At 35.5% G+C, this 22804-nt stretch overlaps 1 protein-coding gene across 2 annotated transcripts in view; it reads left to right on the top strand.

Annotated features, from left to right (window-relative positions):
- Positions 1-20195, top strand: part of C4H12orf50 (chromosome 4 C12orf50 homolog) — a 34812-nt gene extending 14617 nt beyond the window's left edge. The window contains exons 4-13 of one of the 2 annotated variants that reach the window (XM_044743736.2): positions 6859-7017; positions 8016-8093; positions 8175-8288; positions 10151-10261; positions 11456-11563; positions 12938-13054; positions 14459-14563; positions 14820-15023; positions 16703-16795; positions 19874-19899. In XM_044743736.2, coding sequence (XP_044599671.1) covers positions 6859-7017; positions 8016-8093; positions 8175-8288; positions 10151-10261; positions 11456-11563; positions 12938-13054; positions 14459-14563; positions 14820-15023; positions 16703-16795; positions 19874-19899 — 1115 coding nt within the window. Of the gene's footprint in view, positions 1-6858; positions 7018-8015; positions 8094-8174; positions 8289-10150; positions 10262-11455; positions 11564-12937; positions 13055-14458; positions 14564-14819; positions 15024-16702; positions 16796-19873 lie in introns of both variants that reach the window. The other variant, XM_070508510.1, reaches the window with a different exon arrangement.
- Positions 20196-22804: the final 2609 nt, after the last annotated feature.

The following is a 22804-nucleotide window of genomic DNA, read 5'->3' as shown; positions in this document are numbered from 1 at the left end:
TGTGGACTGTAGTTAGTTCTATAACGTGAAACAAGCACTCGGAAAACAATCTAGCATTGTCTTATCAAGATAAAGGTATGCATAACTTATGACTAGGCACTTCCACTTCTGAAGCACATATCCTAGAAAAATGCATTCCCATGTGCATATGGATGCACATAAAAGAATGTTCACAGCAGCATTGTTTGTAATGGCCAAAGGCTAGAAATAACCTAAATGCTCAATAATAGTGGAATGGATAAATAAACTGTGGTACATCCATTCAATGGAATACTATACAGTAATCAAAAGGAATGAATTTAAGAGAAATACACAAGCAAGGATGCATCTCACAGGTATAATGTCGAGTGAAAAGAGACAAAAAAGAATACAGACTGTTTGATTCCAATTATCAAATGTTCAAAAATAAGAAAATTAAACTTTTTTTAGAAATGGATAACTGGCAGTAAAACTATAAGAAAACCCACAAAGTGATTACTGTAAGTCAGGATGAAGATAACTATTGTGGGCATGGAGAAGGAAAGTGGTAAAAACTGGAGAAGACACAGTGGAGACTGTTATTTCTAGACTTAGGTTTTGGCTTTCTGATGTTTATTACATTATATATTTTATGATATGTGCACCATTCTTTATATGTGTTATATATCATTTTAAAAGGTAATAAATACTTCAACAAACATCTCTTTTAAAATTAAGAAAAATATTTCCTTCTCCTAAAACTATTTCCATTTTCTTCCTTCACATATTTTTATCCTAACCTAATATTTTTATACTTGAGTTTATTGATCACTTATCAAAATGAAGTATAATAAAGTGTATATATAAATTGAAATCTAAATTTTTATTTCCTATGCCAAAAAGACTACATATTATGGAGGCTTATAGTTATTAACACATTTTTTAGCATATTTCTTTGAGATTGAGTTGTCATTATAATTATTATTGACATATAATTTATTAAAAAACAATTATGTTATAAACTTTGATAAATAATTATTGCACATGAAAGTAGAATTTTATTGGAAAAGTATCTCTTTATGAGATGAATAATGATCAAAATTGTTCTCATCTGTTTATGAAACAGGAATATAGCTATAAGCTAATATTCAGAACTAGCATATTATTCTAATATTTGTTAAGAGACTTAGGAGATAGTTAATATTTTATAACCTGAGGGAAAGGTATCTAGATGGCAGCATAGGCAGACTCTGAACGCACCTCCGCCCACGTACACAACAAATTTACAACTACTCTGGGAACAATTACCCCTGAGAGAGAACTGAAAACTAAATAAAAAGAAACCTGCAACAAGGGACAGTCTAGACTGACTAAAATTACCTGTTTCAATGAGAAGAGGGTAATGGATACACACACACACAAAATAAGAGGTTGGGTATGATATCAAAAACAAAATTTGGGAGGAGGAGAGTAAAAGAGAAGAGCTTTTAGAAAGAGGTCAAACTAAAGAGACTATCAACTTAGTATAGATTGCTATACATGTAGGTTATTATATATGAATCTCATGGTAATCACAAACCAGAAACCTAAAATAAATATACAAAAAATTAAAGGAATGGAACCTAAACATAATACTAAAGAAAGCCATCAAAACACAAAGAAAGAGAGCAAGAGAAGGAGAAAGGAACAGAGAAGAACTACTAAAACACCCAGAAAAAAAGTAACAAAATGGCATTAAGCACATACTTTTCAATAGCTAATTTAAATGCCAGTGGAGTAAATGCTCCAATCAAAAGGCATAGGGAGGCTGATTGGATAAAAAACAAGACCCATATATAGGCTGCATATAAGAGACACATTTCAGACCTCAAAAGACACTCAAAAACTAAAAGTGAAGGGGTGGAAAAAGATATTCCATGCAAATGGCAATGAAAAGAAAGCTGGGGCAGCAATACTTAATATCAAACAAAATAAACTTTAAAACAAAAACTGTAACAAGAGACAAAGAAGGGCACCATATACTGATAAAGGGAACAATCCAACAAGAGCATGTAACACTTGTAAATATCTATGCACCCAACATAGGAGCACCTAAATATGTAAAGCAATATTAATGAAGTAAAAAGAGAAATAAACAGTAACACAATAATGCGAGGAGACTTTAACACTCCACTTACAGCAATGGACAGATCATCCAAACGGAGGATCGATAAGGAGACATTGGCCTTAAATGACATATTAAACCAGATGGACTTAGTAGATATATACCAAACATTCCATTCAAAAATTGCAGAATACACATTCTTTTCAAATGCACATGGGACATTCTCCAGGATTGATCACATATTAGACCACAAAACAAGTCTCAGTAAATTTAAGAAGATTGAAATACTACCAAGCAGCTTTTCTGAGTATGAAAGTATGAAACTAGAAATCAACTACAGGAAGGAAGTCAGAAAAGCCACAAATATGTGGCGATTAAACAAAATGCTATTGAACAACGATTGGGTCAATGAAGAAATCAAAGGAGAAATTAAAAATATACCTGGAGACAGATGAAAATGAAAATATGACATGCCGAAATTTATGGGATACAGTACAAGCAGTTATAAGAGGGAAGTATTTTGGAATAGAGGCCTACTGCAACAAACAAGAAAAATCTCAAATGAACACTCTAACAGTGCACCTAAAGGGCCTGGAAAAAGAAGAAAAAACAAAGCCCAAATTCAGTAGAAGGATGAAAATGATAAAAATCAGAGTGGAAATAAAGGAAACAGAAACTAAAAAGACAATAGAAAAAAGTCAATGAAACCAAGAGCTGGTTCTTTGAAAAGATAAACAAGACTGACAAACCTTTAGCTAGACTCATCAAGAAAAGAAGAGAGAAGGATCAAATAAATAAAAATCAGAAAGGACAGAGGAGAAATTACAATGGACACCTCAGAAATACAAAAGATTAAAAGAGAATACTATGAAAACCTATACGCCAACAAATGGGATACTCTAGAAGACATGGATAAATTCTTAGAAGCATACAACCTTCCAAAACTGAATCAAGAAGAAATAGGGAATTTGAATAGACCAATCACAAGTATGGAGATCAAAATAGTAATCAAAAACCTCCCAAAAAATAAGAGCCCAGGACCAGACAGCTTCCCTGATGAATTCTACCAAACATTCAAAGAGACTTAATACCTATCCTTCTCAAACTCTTCTAAAAAATTGGAGAGGAGGGGAAGCTTCTTAACTCCTTCTATGAGGCCAACATTACACCGATACCACAATGAGAGAAGGATAACACAAAAAAAGAAAATTACAGGCCAATATCCCTGATGAACATCGATGCAAAAATCCTCAACAAAATACCAGCAAATTGAATACAATAATATATTAAAAAGAGCATACACCATGATCAAGTGGGATTCATTCCAGGGATGCCAGGATGTTTCAACATCCTCAAATCCATCAACGTGATACACCACATTAACAAAATGAAGAATAAAAATCACATGATCATCTCAATAGATGCAGAGAAAGCATTTGACAAGATACAACATCCATATATGATAAAAACTCTGAATAAAATGGGTATAGAAGGACAGTACCTCAACATATATGACAAACCCGCAGTTAATATCATTCTCAATGGAGAAAAACTGAAAGCTATCCCCCTAAGAACAATAACCAGACCAGGATGCCCACTTTCACCACTCTTAGTTAGCATAGTTTTGGAAGTCCTAGCCAGAGCAAACAGGCAAGAAAAAGAAATAAAAGAGATCCAAATTGGAAAGGAAGAAGTGAAACTGTCACTATTTGCAGATGATATGATTTTATATATAGAAAACCCTAAAGAATCCACTAAGAAACTTTTAGAAATAATAAAATGAATACAGTAAAGTTGCAGGATACAAAACCAACATACAAAAATTGGTTGTGTTTCTATACACTAACAATGAAGTAGCAGAAGGAGAAATTAAGAATACAATCCCATTTACAATTAAAACAAAAAGAATAAAATACTAGGAATAAACTTAACCAAGGAGGTGAAAGATCTGTACACTGAAAACTATAAAATATTGTTGAAAGAAATTGAAGACGCAAAGAAATGGAAATATATTCTGTGCTCTTGGATTGGAAGAATTAGCATAGTTAAAATGTCCATGCTTCCTAAAGCAATCTACAGATTCAATACAATCCCTATCAAAGTTGCAACAACATTTTCCACAGAAATAGAACAAAGAATCCTAAAATTTACATGGAACAACAAAAGACCCAGAATAGCCAAAGGATTTCTGAGAAAAAAGAACAAAGCTGGAGGTATCACACTTCCTGATTTCAAAATATACTACAAAGCCTAGGTAACCAATCAGCATGGTACTGGCACAAAAACAGACACACAGATCAATGGAACAGAATCAAAAGCCCAGAAATAAACCCACACATCTATGGACAGCTAATATTTTACAAGGGAGCCAAGAGCATACAATGCAGAAAGGAGAGTCTCTTCAACAAATGATGCTGGGAAAACTGGACAGCCACATGCAAAAGAATGAAAGTAGAGCATTATCTTACACCATGCACAAAAATCAACTCAAAATGCATCAAAGACTTGAATGTTGCACCTAAAACCATGAAACTTCGAGAAGAAAACATAAGTACATTCTTTGACATCGGTCTTAGCAGCATATTTTCAAGTACCATGTCTGACTGGGCAAGGGAAACAAAAGAAAAAATGAACAGATGGGACTACATCAAACTAAAAAGCTTCTGCACAGCAAAGGAAACTATCAACAAAATGAAAAGACAATCTAACAATTGGGAGAAGATATTTGCAAACCGTATATCAGATAAGGGGTTAATATCCAAAATATACAAAGAACACATACTTCTCAACAACAAAAAACCAACAACCCAATTAAAAAGTGGGCAAAAGATCTGAATAGACATTTCTCCAAACAAGATATACAGATGGCCAGCAGGCATATGAAAAGATGCTCAACATCATTAACTATCAGGGAAATGCAAATCAAAACTACAATGAGGTATCACCTCACTCCAGTCAGAATGGCTATAATCAACAAGACAAGAAACAAGTCTTGGAGAGAATGTGGAGAAAAGGGAACCCTTGTACACTGCTGGTGGGAGTGCAAACTGGTGCAGCCACTGTGGAAAGCAGTATGGAGTATCCTCAGAAAATTAAGAATAAATCTACCATATGATCCAGCTATCCCACTGCTGGGTATTTATCCAAAGAACTTGAAAACACAAAGGCATAAAGATACATGCACCCCTATGTTCATTACGGCACTATTCACAATAGCCAAGACTTGGAAGCAACCTAGGTGCCCATCAAGGGACAAATGGATAAAGAAGATGTGGTATTTATACATGATGGAAAACTACTTAGCCATAAGAAATGACGAAATCTGGCCATTTGTGACAACATGGATGGACCTTGAGGGCATTATGCTAAGTGAAATAAGTCAGAGGGAGAAGGTCAAATACTGTATGATTTCACTCATAAGTAAAAGATAAGAATGACGACAAACAAACACATAGCAACAGAGATTGGATTGGTGGTTACCGTGGGGGAGGGAGGAGATGGAGGGCAAAAGGGGTGATTAGGCTCACATGTAAGGTGATCGACTATAATTAGTTTTGGATGGTGAACATGATGTAATCTACGTAGAATTCAAAATATATTACGATGTACATCTGAAAGCTATATAATGTTATAATCCAGTGTTACTGCAATAAAAAAAAAGAAGAAGAACATTTTACCCAGTCTGAAGTTATTAAAGGGTCCAGGAATTTATTCATGCTTTATTTGTTTTAAGACCCTGAATCATATCACTATTTTTAAATTTAGACTTCTGATCCAACTGAATTAGTCATGTAGTATGGTGGTGGGGAATACATCAATTTTAACTTTCGTTTATTATGTCTGTTCAGGTGTCACAATGTCACTTATTAAAAAAGTTATCTTTTCTGAATAATCTTAAAAAAAAGAAAAAGAAAAAAAAGAGGAAGATTGGCAACAGATGTTAGCTCCGAGCCAATCTTCCTCACACAAAGAAAAAAACAAGATACAGATGTTCACTAGGTTTTTCTGTTATTTGCTGGTTAGTTTTGAAGGTTACAGGATGTTTAAATATGACCGAAAGTTTTGGCCACTCTGACCAATGTGTAGCCAATAGAGAAATTTGAAAGCATCATTCTTCTCACTTCCAAGTAATCACTCCCCACCCATAGTAAATGAGAACAATTGGATTTTTTCCTCTTTTGGACGTATATACTCTGCTATTATAAGCTATGCCTTATTTGAGTTTGCCTTTGTTAATTTGCTGTAATGTGATTAGTTAAGTTATTCTTACCCCACAGATCTAATGTAAAATACAGTAATGGCTAGGATCACTTTGCATTTATATCAAAAGTGTGATGTGCCGGGGCTGGCCCCATGGCTGAGTGGTTGAGTTCTCAAGCTCAGCTTCGGCAGCCCAGGAGTCTTGACAGTTCGGATCCTGGGCTGGGACATGGCACGGCTCGTCAGGCCATGCTGAGGTGGCGTCCCACATGCTACAACTAGAAGTATCCACAACTAAAAATATAACAACTATGTACAGGGGGGCTTTGTGGAGAAAAAAGAAAAGTAAAATCTTAAAAAAAAACGTGTGATGTGCCAAGTCATGGCTGTAATTATTATCTAACGTCTATAAATTAGCATATTTTTCACATCTTACAGGCAAAATGTTGATTTTTTTTAAGTTAGTTTAATACGCTTTCCAGAAATGCAGAGGGACACATTTTAACAAAAATGTAATCAGGAGGACAATGGTGGATCATTGAACACGCACATAACATGTATCTTGAAAAGACTGAAATGTTGCATTCTCTCTGTAGATATCACTCTACAGAAGGAAACTCAGGAAGGAATTCCACCCCCGACTCAGAGTCAGGAAGCCCTGAAATCTCAGGAGAATATATCACGACCCATTCACCATCCTTTAGTTTTAAAAACTAACTTTGAAGAAGAAGAGGAGGAAGAAGACGAACAAAATGGTTAGTAAGCCTTTTCTCAGATTTACCGTGCAGGTCCACAAACTTCACGATATTTTCTACGTATTTGTGTAACTCTTAGAGGTTTATAATGTAATATATGACAAATTATGATGAGAAAATAGCTTTAATTTTATTAAGTATATTAAATTCATTATGTTCTTATTTGTTCTCTGTCTACAGATGCTTATAATTCTTTGTATTGAAAAGTTTTTTTGTATGATGGCTGGGAGACATCCCATGTTTAAACACGTACAGTTGCTTATAGGAATAATAATAACCTCTTTTATTTATATATAACAAGATTGTTATACATATGTCCATCTATCTGTCTATATATTACATGATTACATCTGTCACATTTAATCCTTGAAGTTACAGAGATCCATAGTGTATAATTCATAAAGCACTATCATCTGCATTATCCTAAGCAATCCTTGCAAAAGGATAAACAGGGTTAGAACCCAGATCTTTTGCATGCTAGTCCATCCTATTCCTCCCATATCATCACAGCACTGTGGTGCCAATAAATATGTACAAACAAGATAAACATTCAGCAAAAATAAACTTAGTCTTTTCTCTGTCTTTACTCTGGAATGTTTCCTTCTCTGGGCTACTGGCCACCATAGTGTCTGTGCTCAGGAATACATAAAGCTTTTTATTCCTCTTTTTGCTGGCTTTATCTCCACATCTGCCATAGCTACATATTCCTCCAAACAAACAAACATCATCTCAACATGTGAGTCCATACCTCTAGCTTCTCATCTCAAGATGCAAAATGTGTAATTAGTCATTTCTTTTCTCCTGACTGATTCTTTCTAATACTAGAAATATAGCAATTAGAAACATCTGCCAATAGGCAAATTGTTAATTTTAAAAATTAAAACAAAAACCAGTAATCCATCTATGAGAACAATGTCTGGGATTTTTCATTCTGATTTATAAATTTTCAGATTATTTGGCTTTGGGACAATTTAATTTAAAAAAAATATATCCTATAGATGCTTCTGGTTTATGGACAAAGACTTCTGAAGAAATTGAAGAAAAAAGAGCAATAAAGGAGATATGTTATAAATCTGGTAAGAAATCAAACATTTGTGGATTTTCTAATACTTGAATTGACAAATATACTAACCATTTCTTTTCTTATGGGAGATTAGGTGACTACTACAGATTTCATACTCCTCCAGATAAGTCATCATCAAAAAGCATAGCCTCCACGGTGGAAAAAGAGTTAGAAAAGCCTTTGGAAAATGGCAGTGAATTGCAAGAAGGTAAGTAATGAAAAGTCAGCATTTCAAGTTGATGTGTCAGAGACGCTTGGTGTGATAGGCTGTGAATTATTTAGTAAGATGAACCGTAGAGCTAAATGATAAATAATACATCAGAATTGAGAGTGAGAAGGAAGTGCTTTTATCAGATGACCTAAATTTAATATGAAAAGCTGCTATTAATGTAATTATGCTTTCCCAGAGGAGCCACAGAATGAATAGATTTCACGAACACAGGATGACACTCCGCACCCCATGTGGTAATTCTGCAAATAGTTTGCTTTTACCATTTTATTTGTCTATGAGAATAAATCTCCCTGAGAAATAGGTGTCGATTTTTCTTTAAGAATAGAAAGAACAACCTAGCCCTCCAGGGGAAAAGGGAGATCACAGAATGACATTAGCCGCAGAACAAGGGTCCATTTGTTTATTGAATGAGTGCCTTGTGTGCACCAGGCAATTTCAGGGGCAATGCAGGTGGATAACTAACTCCAAGGCTGTGCTTTTCATCGACCTTATGCTTTGATGAATCTGATTTTGCTGTTGGTGAACATTTTGCCCTCAAAGGCAAGATAAGAATATGCAAAACATTATTTTCTGGATATAAAACCAGAACTCAGAGGAAATCCATGGATGTCATAAGTTTATATAGCTTTCTTACCCCTAAGATGAGCTGAAAAATAAGTTTTGCAGTGGTAGGAGAGATTGGAATCCTCTCCTCCCCTAAAAAGAAAGGTAGTTAGGAAAGTCTGCTGGGATAAAGATGAGTATAGGATAAAGAGTAAAATGCCTGGCGTATGAATAGATAAGTGGCAAACTATTTAAACACATGGCGGTAGGTGGCAGCAACATTCCATCAGATGGCGGAACAATTGGCAAGACCTAGCTGTAGGTGGGAGCCATGTAGGGAAGGACAGCTGACCTGCATTACCTAGACAAGAGAAAAAAATAACAAAACAAAAGCAAACAAAACTGTTTTGAAGAATGTTAAAAATGGCAGATTATAAAGACAATTGCATGCACTTTGGCTTTATATTATGGTTTTAAAAGCTTTTGATTTTTAAATAATTTCAGTTAATTCATGAGCACTCTTTACAGAGATTTCTTCAAATGTCAGCATTTTACACATTTGATTTTTCACTCTCTAAATATACATATTATTATTTTTTTCCAAACTGTTTGAGAGTAAGTTGCAGATATGATGCCCCTGTATGACTCTCACGTAACTGTAGGATAAATATCAAAGTCAGCAAATTATCACTGATACAATATTATTTAGACTTTTTTAACAATTTTCACCAATTGTGCCATCAATGTCCTTTATAGCAAAATAAAGTGTTTTCCCTGGTTTAGATCCAATCCAGAGTCACATGTTGCATTAGATTGTTATATCTTTTTATTTTGCTTTTAATAGTTTATTTTAGAAGAAAACTATCTAGAGATGTATAGGGGAAATGGCGAGAATCAATTATGACAGTATAATTAGCATTTTTTAATCAATAGTAGTCTCTTATATTTTTACTCAGTTTGTTCATGGTGAATAGACATAAAATAAATATAAAATTCATTATATGAAAAACACATCAAATAAACTAAATATATTATACACACACAATAGTTTTAGATTGCTTACATTTTTAAATTGCCGTTTGATAAATTATCCACGTACGAAAATAAACTTGTTTGCTGCTTTCCTGACAATTATAAAGTTTGCTTAAAATTCATGTATTTATAAATTTATTGTTCATCATATCACTATGAAACAATACTTGCGTTAACTGTTAGGGTTTTTACCATCCTCATGAATTGTATCATAAACTTATGTAAGCATCTCATGGTTCCATGGGGTAATTTTTTTCTTCTAGGGGATGGTCTTACAGTTCCGACAAAATTTAGCCTATATGAAAGGCAAGGTGAGATAAAAGCATCATTGGATAGGAAACCAAGGACTGACATTGCTGCTTTCGAAAATGGAGGTGAGTTAATTTATTACTGATTGATTCTGAATACATCACCATATAATAAATGAATCTGAAATTTCTATCTTGTAACTAATTTTGCTTCATCAAAAGTTTTTTGACATTTTAATTGTTGACTTTGTTAGGTAAGCTCCTTGAGGCCTGGAACTGTATATAATCGTTTGCTGTAGATGAATCTCTGTTTTAGAATGTCTAGCATGTGATGTGTACTCAGTAAATATTTGTAGAGTAAATGATTTTGTGTTTAAATAATTGAATAATTGGATGAATTGAGATGTTTATAAAATTTAAAGATGGCTGGAAGTTAATATGCTGGAACAATGAGCCAAATTTAGTAAGGTAAACTTGAACTGTGATAAACATAAAATCTTGCATTTAAGTTCAAGACATTAATGGTAAGTTTTCTTCAAGTTGGGAAAGACCTGACAAGATACACATTGTGAGGAAAAAATAAGTATTTTTTGTTGGCCGCGGTTTTCAAAATGATTCAGTAATGTGTGTCAGCTACCAAATAGCTAAGGTAAACTTACATTGAATTATTAGAAGTAGTATAAGAAGATAATTAAATGTGATAAGTCATTTAAATTACTCAGCAGAGTGTCTGACATAGAGACAAACGCTCCATAAATGTCCACTGATTTCTGTACAGGGTGGTCCACATTTGGGTGTCATTATATAGGAGGTTACTTGAAACTAATATTTTGTCTTAAGAAAGGGTGACTTGTATGGTGAAGGATCTGCAAATTATGTATATAAGTAGTATTTAAAGCAACTATGGATATTTATCTGGGAAAATGGAAGACCTTTATGGAACATAAAAACTACTTTCATATGTCTGAAGATATATGGAAGATAAATTATATTTACTCTGAGTATCTCTAAAGGGTGGAAATAAAGATTGTTATATGTTGAAGGAAAATTAATTGTGTTGACTATGTGAATTTTCTTGCATTTATCTGTATGTAAGAGTACATACTATATATTCGTACACACACACACATATATATATATACACACATGTATTAATCGAAACATATGTGATGTGTATAGAGATGGGGATGGTATCACCAAAAAGTATTTAAACAAAAGTGGGCAAAAGAGATATTATAGAGGAGAATAATCCTGTTATTGAAAGATAGTTTTGTACGACTTTCTGCCATCATTGCCACTGACAGTAAGGTATTGTCGTAGGAGGTGACTGTTATGTTCCACAGAGGATTATATTTCTTGGAGTAGATGAAAATGAAGCTTTAAATGAAGAGAAAGAAATCACCATGTCAACATGTTCAAATACTAAAGGTAAAGAACCTTCTATATTTTGATCCATTTGTAATTTGGATAGATAAGTTAAACATAAAGCTTGAATGTTGTAGAAACGAATACAAGAGGCAAGATAATAAATAAAAATATACACTAAATACACAAGATAGGAGGCAAAGATTCCTACGTGCCCTGTCCTGGCTGCTCCCTAATTGTTTGACCATGTGGCTTTATCATTTTTAGATTTAATTTCCTTATCAGGGAACTTTGCCTGTCGGACTACATAATTTCTAGGAGTCTTGCCAGCTCTAAAGTTATTAGTTCTCTTAAATAGTAATATCAAGTCTTTTTGTTTTTGGCTTTTTTTTTCCCACTTCAAATCCTGATTGAATTTTCTTAGAAAGCTTTGTGAAGCTATACATATTAATACTGCAAAGAGTATTAATCTCATAATGACTTCCTCATTTTATAATTATTACTAACTGTAGTCTGTGAATAATCAAAAGATACAATAATAAAAAACATCTGCGATAGTTTTATGCTGCCCTTAGGCTTAGAATCCCCCAGCTGGTATGTCTGCTGGGCAGTTCTCTCAGTCACAGACTAAAAGTGCAGCAGCCCTGTAATTAGAGGACTTCACATATTCTCCATCCAAAGATTAACCAATTTCATTTACTGCTTTCCCCACCATTAAATTGATGTTCTCAAGAACAGGAAAAGGCACTAGAGATCAAATTATTCTTATGGAAAATTATATGTAAATCTCTTTTCCTCTCTTTCTCTTACTCAGAGGTGGAAAAGTTTTGCCCAATCCATCAAAAAAACCACACCTCTAACTACCCTAATAATGGTAGCCACAAATAACATGTAGCTGTTGAAATTTAAGTTAATTAAAATTAAATAAAATAAAAAAATAAGCTCTTCAGGGGCACTAACTATACGGCAAATACTCAATGGCCACATGGGACTAGTGGCTGTCATTTCAGACAGTGTAGATTTAGAATGTTTCCATTATGGTAGAAAGCTCTATTGGACAGTCCTGCTCCAAAAGCTGGCAACAAGTGAAAGTTGTTACATTTTAAATATTTCTTGGACCGCAATTTAATTTGGCACATTTGATGTAAGATGGATAACCTTTTCATTCTTTTGTGTAGAGGTATTAAAAATATTGCCACAAATATATAATTTACATATTGAAGGTAGTGACTGTATTTCTGGACTTTTAATGTTTTGTTAGTGACAAATTTGGGGACAACAATGCCGTAGTGAATTTCAGTGATACATTCTAAAAATTAATATACATATACATATTAAAGAGGTATGCCCATCATATAATGTTTGAAAAGTGAAATACCAACTGAAATGCTTCTTTTACTAATATTGATATTTTATTTTCTTAATTTGCTTTAAAAGATAACAAGGACAATTCTCATCCAAAGCGTTCCCTAACCACCCGACTAGTACCTACAATGCATGTATTAAATGCTACTGAGAATATCAGTATGAAGTGCAGAGAGGACCCCTCTTCAAGTGAGATATTAGCTCTATCACTTTTTTGGCCTTAGATATATTTGCCTTATCATGGATTTGTTTTGCTTATTTGAAATATAATTTTTTTAAAAAAGTATGGTTTACAAATTGTTCAGGATTAAGAATTAAAAACACAATATTCTACTAACTCTGAAAAAGAATTGTAATGTAGGTCCTAGTAAATTATATACTTTCCCACTAGTTTAATTTCAGTATTAAAATTAATAATATACTACCTTATTGGAAGATTCATTAGTCTGGCATTTTAAATTTCACCCATAGTGGGATACATTGACAGGTTTTATTATGTTTTGAATTGTTTTTCTTGATTTGGCTTCTCCTTGCCATTAAGTGCTCTGAGCTACCTCTCTTGATACAATTAAGACTCACGAATCTTCCTCTGTTTCCTTCCCTCCTTCCTTCTTTCCCTTATTTCATTTATCGAACCCCCGTAATATTCTTGATCACATCTAAGCACTGAAGGGAACCACGATGGTTTACCCCCAAGAAGCTCATTTAGTGACGCTAGTTAAAAATATAGTTTGCAAATCCTACGAGTGGGAGCTTGAGAGTAAGGGTGGAACGTGATGTTTGGAGATGAGGTGGTGAATCAGAGCTTCACTAAAGGCTTAAAGCTGAAGCTGAAGTTCAGAGCTGGGGCGGAGAGATTTGCTGGTCCACCATAGAGAGCTAATGTAATCTGCATAGTGAACTTGATGTTCATTTTCTCTGTGCAGTAATTACTTGTGAATGTTCAGGATCTCCACATAGAGAAATAACAGAGTGCCTCTCTCTACCAAATTGTTTTAAGATCCTCTGGAGAGATGCACTTTAGAAATTTCTGGAAGATGGAGCATGCATATAAAATTTTCATTGGAAAAATATGCAAGTAAAAAGTGAATAATTTAGTGATCTTAGCACTTACAAATTCTGATTATTCAGTCTTGTTTCACCCAACTATCTATACACTCAACTTCTTATGATCTTAAAAGAATAAGGTAAAATTCACTAAAAGTATTTTACATTAATCCAACTTCTTAAAAGTAGTGGTTTTGGCTAAAAAGGTACAAGAAGGTTTATGTTCAAAATAATTCTAAAACTTCTTAAAAATAGCATTATAATGAGATAAATGGTTACTTTTGGAATGTAATTTTATGTTCTTTTTAAAAGAACCTACACACTGCTTATTGAAAGTTTTCTTATCTATCAATTTCCAAGACTGATTTTTTATTTTGGTACTTAAAAATAAATCACCCTTTGTTCTAGAAAGTAAAGTACTAGGTTGGTGCATTTATTTTTTTCTCTTGCTTGACATGTGAATGCACAGATAACAATTAGCACCTACAGTAATTTTCAGATGAAAGCATCTCTTAAAAAACTGTAAAAATTTGTATCTTCTTTAAGTGAACGACGTGCAGCCAGTGAAGAAGCCTCATTTTAAAGGGGTGAAAAAAAGAAAATGGATTTATAATGAACCAAAGAACTTTCCTGGCCCAGGAATGCGGAGAGGTAAAGTGTCTATCTATTAGATATTCCTAAATTGTAATTTGAAAAGAGGTTAAATAGCAAATAATATTTTCTACCCAAAAAACAAATCACTGTTGTTCAGCATGTAACTTTAGATGTCCACGAACCCTTATAAACTTAGATCTTTTGGCTTTGTTGTCTTGCATTGTGCTACCAAACACTTTAAGGACTATATGTTATTTATGGGTGTGAAACCAGCTTATTTTATCCCTCACTCCCTTTCCCCTTTCTTTTACAGCAGTACAGACCCCAAATCCCCAAAATAAAATGAGTTACCATCACAATAATAAAAATAGAAATGCTGAGAATGCATCCTATATCCATGTTCAGAGAGATGCCGTCAGGACTGTCTCATTGAATGCACCTCCCCGCAGCAGGCCCAGAAATGGGTCCTACAATAAAGTCGATGTTACCAAGGAACCCAAACTCAACCTCTGTCCAGGTGAGTTTCTTTACTTGTATGGCTCACTCATGTCTGTGGTTTGCATTCCAATGGAATTTCCTGATGGTCTAACTCATCTTCATTGCTACCTGCCCTCCTCTTCTTTCTCCAGGCCATCACCCCCATAACATCTTAGAAAACTAGCGAGAGGATTTCTTCCATGTGCAGGAGTACACATGGTTTAAAGGATATGGTAGGAGACATGTTGGGTGCAGATGGCTTGACATTCAACCTCCCTAGAGTTTTGTCTCAGAGCACTGATCTTTGTTGCCCCAGGTAGCTTTATTTCACTCTTGAGGATTGTTTTCAAATAGTTGACATTTTCTTGTTCCACTAACTGCATTGTTCAATTATCACTTTCAGGCTAGTGCCTTGGCTTTTCTTTAGACCTTCATGATTACTTTCTGAAAGGGTTAGTTTAGGGGTTAACTGCAATATTTTCGACAACCTCTCATCTCCCCCATGATGCACAGACTGCTTCTAAATCATTTCATCGTGTAATAGGCAGTCATAGTACATGTCAGGAAGTACAAGGCACAGGCAGGAGGGAACCACATCTCTTTCTCTTCCTGTCTTAGATGAATTTTGCTCTTGAAGTTGGGTTTCGGTTTTCTCAACTTGACAAAAGGCCACTGAGTTCCCTGTAATTTCGTGTTTGTATTTTCCTGTGTACACAGTCTAGTTAGTAGAGTTCAGAATGTTGTAAACTCTCTGAAATATAAGTAAAAACTCTACATCTCTTTAGGTCCTTTCTTTTACGGTTTAAATAGAGGTTCGCCTTTTCTTCTATTTATTTTAGAATAGAATGATGTTTGGATTTACATATAAAAATAAAGATATCCTTTGGTGAAATAGGCTTTTAACCTTATTTGTTACTATTATTATTTTATTACTAATTGTATTATCATTTTACTGTGAGTGGATGACTGTGAAAAATAGAATGGCTACCAGAAGAGTTTGGTGCCATTGTCTAGATTTGTGTTAAGGTGGCTGCAGTTATATTCACTATTGCTTTTGCACCGTTAGTGCAAATGCCAACATAGGGGAAAAAGAAAATAAGTTCTTGGGATTAGTATGGAGTATGCTTTGAGAATCACAGCTGCATAGTAACACTTGAAAACACAAATACAGCATTATTCGATAATAGTTCAAATACAGAGCTGTCAGAGGAAAGTAGATATTTAAGGGCCAAGTCAGTGTATACATGCTTTCGTTTCCTGGGGCAGGGAGTTCACTATGGTGGAGCTATCACTGCCATCATGAGAGTCACTTCATGGAAGGAAAAGGGGATTGGGCTGTACCTCCTAGATTTTACTTTCTTTCTTTCTTTTTAAACTCTGCAAATATTAGCAGAATTGTGTGGAAAATCATAGTAAAGCAAGGCAATGAAATATTTGGGTCACATTCAGATATCATACTCTCCTCTGGCTTAGCCTCCTGGGAGAGAGGCGTTCTTGAAGAATTGGACAGCCAATTAAGAGATGTGTTAACCTTGTTCATTGACAGCTTAAATGGTCTTCATAAGCTCACTTGCGGCCCTGATGCCTTAGCTTTGAAATGGTAAAATGAACTACTTAGAGAATAGCTCTCCTCTGAGATGTTTATAACATTGATATGCTCCTGGAATATGATTTCAAAGTTATACAATAATTTAATTCCAGTCTCCTTTGTTTCCTCAGATAAATATATGTCAACATCATATAATGGTACAGCCTGGCGAAAAAGAATTCCTTTTTCAAAGACATATTCAAAAACTGAAAAGATATATACAGGTAAATATTTACTAGTGATTTTAATGTATCATACAATTCTGAAAATGAATAACAAGTTTTTAAGCTCAAGGAACATTTTAGAAAATTTTCGCGATACATATGAGCACAATTACTTGGAGTTTAGTAGATATCTTGCCTACCAGCAATTTAATTTGACTTTGTTTCATTGTAGTTCTCCTTTACCCATTTTTATGTGTTATCAGAAATCTTTAGGTATATTTTTCTCCTTAGCTACAAGCATAGGAGTTGCAGCAACTATATAATAAGTTAAGATGCACTCTTTGTTGAACTACAAAGGAAATATATAAAACTGTATTTTGACACAAAATATTAAAGCCCTACTGTATCCATCATAGACGAATATTGGCTGGTGCAGACTGACAGGGCACCTAAGATGAACTTTCGAGACTGGGAGGTTCAGAATGACTGTGGTCTCCTCTTGTGCTCTGTGCTCTGGGAGGGTGTGGGGATAGAACTTCCCCAGGGTGGAGGTTGGTGGCAGACCCAACCTCAGGTGATTCACTTAAAAGCTTGGTCTCCCAGCTTATTTTGGGGCTGGCTCAGTAGGTTTGGGAAAGCCACACAGGATAAAATGATTTCAGTTACTTCTCAGAAAATTGAACATTTCAGAAAAACTTCTAGATAGGGAGTTCCTACTTAAATCAGTAGCCGAGAACTTTCAGAATCACCTGAAATCTATAAGCTCTTGTCCTAGAACTTCTCAGAATGAACTAGAACACATCCAGACTACAAACTGTCCCCTTTCTAAAAGAAATAGCTGAGATCTTCTAAAGCAGCATTTCTCCAAACTCTTTTGACTACAGCTGTGATGCATTATGCAGCCCTGTACATATACTTATGTACTGGAGTCATTTTTCCCCCCATCTCTTCCCAAACCATATTGTACTGCAAGAGAACTCTGCTACAGTGCTATCTGAGTATATTTTCTCTTAACTCTGTGTGGGTTTTCACATGTGATTTCACTTAATATTGAGGGGAAGGAGATGAAATGTTGATGAAAGTCCTGGATAAAACCACAAATTGTTGAGCCACATCTTTTTCTTTTATGATTTCCTTGTGGGTGGGATGTTACTTGGAGTATTAAAGGATGTGCTCTTCACCCCTGCTCCTGTCCCAGTGATTGCGCTTGTATCCCAGCAGCCTTCTCCCCTCCCATTCCAGATAGTTAAACATGAATCACAGAAGGCTTTGGGGGAAGGAAGCAGTCACTTCCTAGCATTCATGTGTGGCACAGGAAGGGGGATGTGACAGGGGAGATGAGCAGAAAAAACCACTTTTTTCTTTCAATCTGCAGAGTGAGGAGGAGGATATGGAGAGGTAGCAAGAGACCAGACAAAGTGTAGAGCTACTTATTCAGTCCTAGTCCCCTTCTCCTCTTCTCCCACCACCCCCAACTATGCCAGGCCCTAGGGGTAGAAAGGTCAATGATAGAATTCCCCTTGTAGCTTTTAAGAATCTGAGCGTAAAAAGGATCTGCATTGTACTTCCCACATGCAACCTAGAGGGAAAAACTTTGGAGAAAATTTCTCACTGCCATCTGGTGGTGGGGTTGGGGGGAGGGCAAGCCATGTCTAACATGAGAGGACTGGAGACAGCCTCTTGAGATTTCCATGCTCCATTGTCGCTTGGGAAGGCATCACAGATTCCTGTGAATTTCAAGGGAGAGAGGATCAGTGGGCTGGGACTGAAGGGATAGCATCAGAAAGATGCCTTTGTGGTAGTGCCCTATTGGAGGAGAGGACTCAGCCTGAATTCTGACAGATTGCTCTGCCAGAGAGTCCATTTAGAAACCAAGCCATCATCCAAACATCAAACTCTTGTTACCTGAAGTAAGGTCTGAGGACCACTAGCAATGACATCACCTGGGAGCTTGTTAGAGATGTGGAATGTACTTCTCAGACCTGATGAATCAGAATCTGCACTTTAACAAGATCCCCAGGTGATTAGGATGCACAATAAAGTTTGAGAAGCCTTAGATGACGGTAGCTGGGCCACCATTCACCAGCACGTGACCCAGACCTTGTTGAGACCCAATATCATTGAGACAATATTCTCTTTCTAGCTGTAGCTATTCTCTTCTGTTCCAACCCTAGAAATTAGAATAAGCAGCAGGGAGGTGGGGGAGGGAGAAAAACCATGAGAAAGAATTTCAAATCTGAATGTGATTGAAAGGTAAACGTGAAGTAACAAAGAAATCACTAAATTGGATCAAGTTTATGCGCAAAGGACTAGATAAGTTTTTTATATCAAGAGGAAGGAGGAGTTAGAGTCAAATTAAACAGTTATGACAAAATAAAGTTAGCTTTTTCACTTGTCTGAGCTTTAGACTGAGAAATTGGTAACCCCCAAACTTTTATCCTTTCCAATTGTTGTCATCACCAGAACAGAGCGAGAAAGATTAGCATGTGTTTCCTCCTCTGCACTTCCTGTTAGGGCACAGAGGAGTGAAATCAGCATCTCCCAGTAGGCAGAGGGACTGCTGGAGAGAGGAGGCAGAGAACAAGAGCTGCCACTAGTCTATTCCTCTAAGGAATAGCTGGGAACCAAGGCCACAGAAGTGTAAATCGACTAGAGAAGCCTTTTGGGAATCTTGTTAGACGCTATGAGGATAATGCAATAGGAGAGGAGAATGTGCCTATGGGAATTGAGGAAAGGACCTGAAGGCCATTAGAGATGTCATTCTCATTGTCAGTCTTCCCTTGAGGCCATGTGTCTTTTCGGATAAGGGATATAGCTGGTGTGGCTGGAGGTGCCTGTCTCCAAAGGATGGAATGTTCATTCTGTTCGTTCTGGGTACCTCATGGTGCAGCCTTATATATAGTATTATTTCCATTCTTTTCCATCCCTCTGTCCAAATTCAAAACACAGTAAGCTTTAGAAAGATGTGGAATTAGTTTCAAAGGCATTTTGAAAATTTATGAATTAAAACAATAAGGTTAGTTTTTGTTTTGCCTTTAGATTTATGGTAAGTAATAGCGAAAGAAATGCGAAATGTTGGTACCCTGAAGAATACTGAAAAATAATATAATTAAGATATTTTGTGTATTTTATTATTAGAGCCAAGAAGAAATGGGAGCAAGTAAACCTGGAGGTTGAGAGAAGAGAAAAATGAGAAAGGAGAAAAGTGCCAGACATCATCTGATTTACAATCAAAAATGAAAATTCAAAGAATGAGATACTCAAGTACTCCATACTATATACTGGATAGCCAAAGATGATAAAATGCAAATTCTGAAAATAAGTTGCAGGAAGTACATTGTGCTCTTTCAAAACTGATAAAAAGGCAAATTACAAACAGCCGCCTGTGTATTTATATAGGTCTGGAATTCATTTGATGCATTGCCACAAACATTTAATAAAATTTAAAAGTTTGACAATTAAAATCACTCTTTAATTGTAAACTGATTTAGATTGCACAAGTTGAGGAGCAATATTGTGCCTTTGATCTCTGTTTTGCAATATTCTTCATGGAAGAAATTTCACATTTTCTTTCTTTACCTAGACTTTCAGCTGGGCCCTAAGTGACGATAACAGATAAAGTGTAAACAAATTCAACAGAGTTCCAGGATTACAGTTTGGTGATGAGTATGTTAGAGGAATCCCAATAGAAATACATTTTGATGTGTTATAGAAAGAGACAAAGATTGGTTTATTATGCAAGCAGTTGCTAAACAATGCCTTTGAATTGGCAACTGCGAAATTTATCTTCTGAGATGTGCTACATTCAAAACTGAAAAGGAAACGTTTCCTATCATGAAAACAAAAAATTATATGATCATATCAGAGAAAAAGACTTGTTAAAGGAAAAAAAGTGAATTAATAACAGTGTGTCCCAAAATTCTTAGGTTTTAAGGCGTTCTTAACTCCAGAACTATAAATGCTTAGAAATGCAAGAGACATCATTTGAAAACTTATTTCCATTTCTTTTGCACTTGTTTAGAATTGCGTATCTTGAATAATAATTTTTTTTTGGAGGAAGATTAGCCCTGAGCTAACATCTGCCGCCAATCCTCCTCATTTTGCTGAGGAAGATTGGCCCTGAGCTAACATCGGTGCCCATCTTCCTCTATTTTATATGTAGGACGCCTGCCACAGCACAAGCGGTGCATAGGTCCACGCCTGGATCCGAACCAGCAAACCCTGGGCCACCAAGGCAGAACATGCGAACTTAAATACTGCACCACTAGGCCGGCCCCTAGAATATAAATTTTTAATTTAATTTAAAAAATTTCATCTGCAGAGTGACTGAAACAAAAATTTAGGATTAAAAATTCACCTTCAAACGTAAAAACAAGTATGAGTATGTAAGTGATTAACCTTTCAAATGATGTTTTTGTAAGTTTGTAGCATTCATACTTCTGAGTTTATTAAAACTCAGAACTTCACTAAAACTTTGGGACACCGTGTATTTATATTTGCATGCATCTTGTGCTTATTGGTAGCTCTTATTCAATATTTATTGGTGTGGGGGAAATCAATATTCTTAGAAATATTTTATTTTAGAACATTTTGCAAGCTGTGATTCCAGCTTCTGGAACAATAAACCCTCATTTCTGGCTTCTAATGATGCTGTCTACCCACTTTCAAAAACATGAGGGTATAGTCATTTTGTTTTTGCAAATAGAGCAGATAAAATGAAAACTGTGCCAGCAAAATATCTTGGTGAGATAGATTTGAGAGGGATGTAAGAAAAGAGCTGAGTTGAAAAGCTGTCTAGATGGAGACTGATAGGAAACATCCTATAATTCCGTTTAACAAAACCAATCTATGTCCTTCCAAAACTAGTGGCAAAGAAGGAAAGGTTCAAAGAAGGCAATTCAAGATATCTTTCTTGAAGTATGCGTTCTCAGTACGTATCTTTATTGCATGCCAGATGCTGAAGGATCAATGAAGAATGAGAAAAATCTGAAAGGAAGGCTTGAATGTGATTCTTCTGAATGTGTACATGTATTATTCCTGAATAAATGTTAAATTTTTGTTATGATAAACTTTGTCTAAAGGACCAAGTAGATGACAGAATTAACCAACCCTGTTTTTATATTTGTGATTTAGGGAACAGGCAATTAGTTTAAAGGGGTAAACTAGCAACCAAGAAGGAAGAAGATAGCAAACCCCAAAACAAGACAAGATAGGGCAAGACAAGGATAAGTGGACAACCAAAAATTTGGAAACCAGCAAGAAACTGTGCTTGCTGACTCCTAAACACACAAGTAGTCCATTTAAGCTTAAGTTCTGTGATGCCAGTGGCGGCCACTTGCTTTTCTGGCACATGCAAAAGCTTTCAATGAGTTTCACTGGTTCTATGATTCTACTCTTTTCCAAATGAAGCAGTAATAAAAATGATAAGAAGAATAGCATTCCTTGGATGCTTAGTATGTTAGTTTTCTCAGGCTGCCATAACAAAGTACCACAAACTGAGTGGCTGAAACATCAGAAATTTATTGTGTCTCAGTTCTGGAGGCTAGAAGTCTGAAATCAAGGTGTCATTAGGGTGGGTTCCTTCTGAGGGCTGTGAGGGAAGTTCAAGGTCTGTCTCCTTGGCTTGTAGATCACTGTCTTCTTGCATCTCTTCACATGATCTTCCCTCTATGTGTGTTTATATGTTGAAGTTTCCTCTTTTATAAGGATACAAATCATATTGGATTAGGGCCCATCTAATGACCTCATTTTGACTTGATTACCTCTGTAAAGACCCTATTTCCAAATAAGGACACATTTTGAATTAATGGAGGTTAGGATTTCAATATATGAATTTTGGGGGAATACACAAAGATGTCTTTCGGGCTCTCCCAGGGTGGGTGAGTAGATCTTCAATGACAAATCCATTTTAATTTTCCAATCTCCCTGAGATTTGAATCCCATTTTCTACAGTAAACCAAGGCAGGTCTGGCATTTATAGCTCACTCAGTCTGGGCCACCTTTCAGTCCATATTGAGCCAACCAACCAACCAAGCTGTTAGAACTCTCTCTAACTCCCTGAACTGAAAC

This window comes from Equus asinus, chromosome 4 (genome assembly GCF_041296235.1).
Source record: "Equus asinus isolate D_3611 breed Donkey chromosome 4, EquAss-T2T_v2, whole genome shotgun sequence".
NCBI lineage: Eukaryota > Metazoa > Chordata > Mammalia > Perissodactyla > Equidae > Equus > Equus asinus.
The sequence above is the reverse complement of the archived record's forward strand: the minus strand, read 5'-3'. Positions and strand labels throughout refer to the sequence as shown.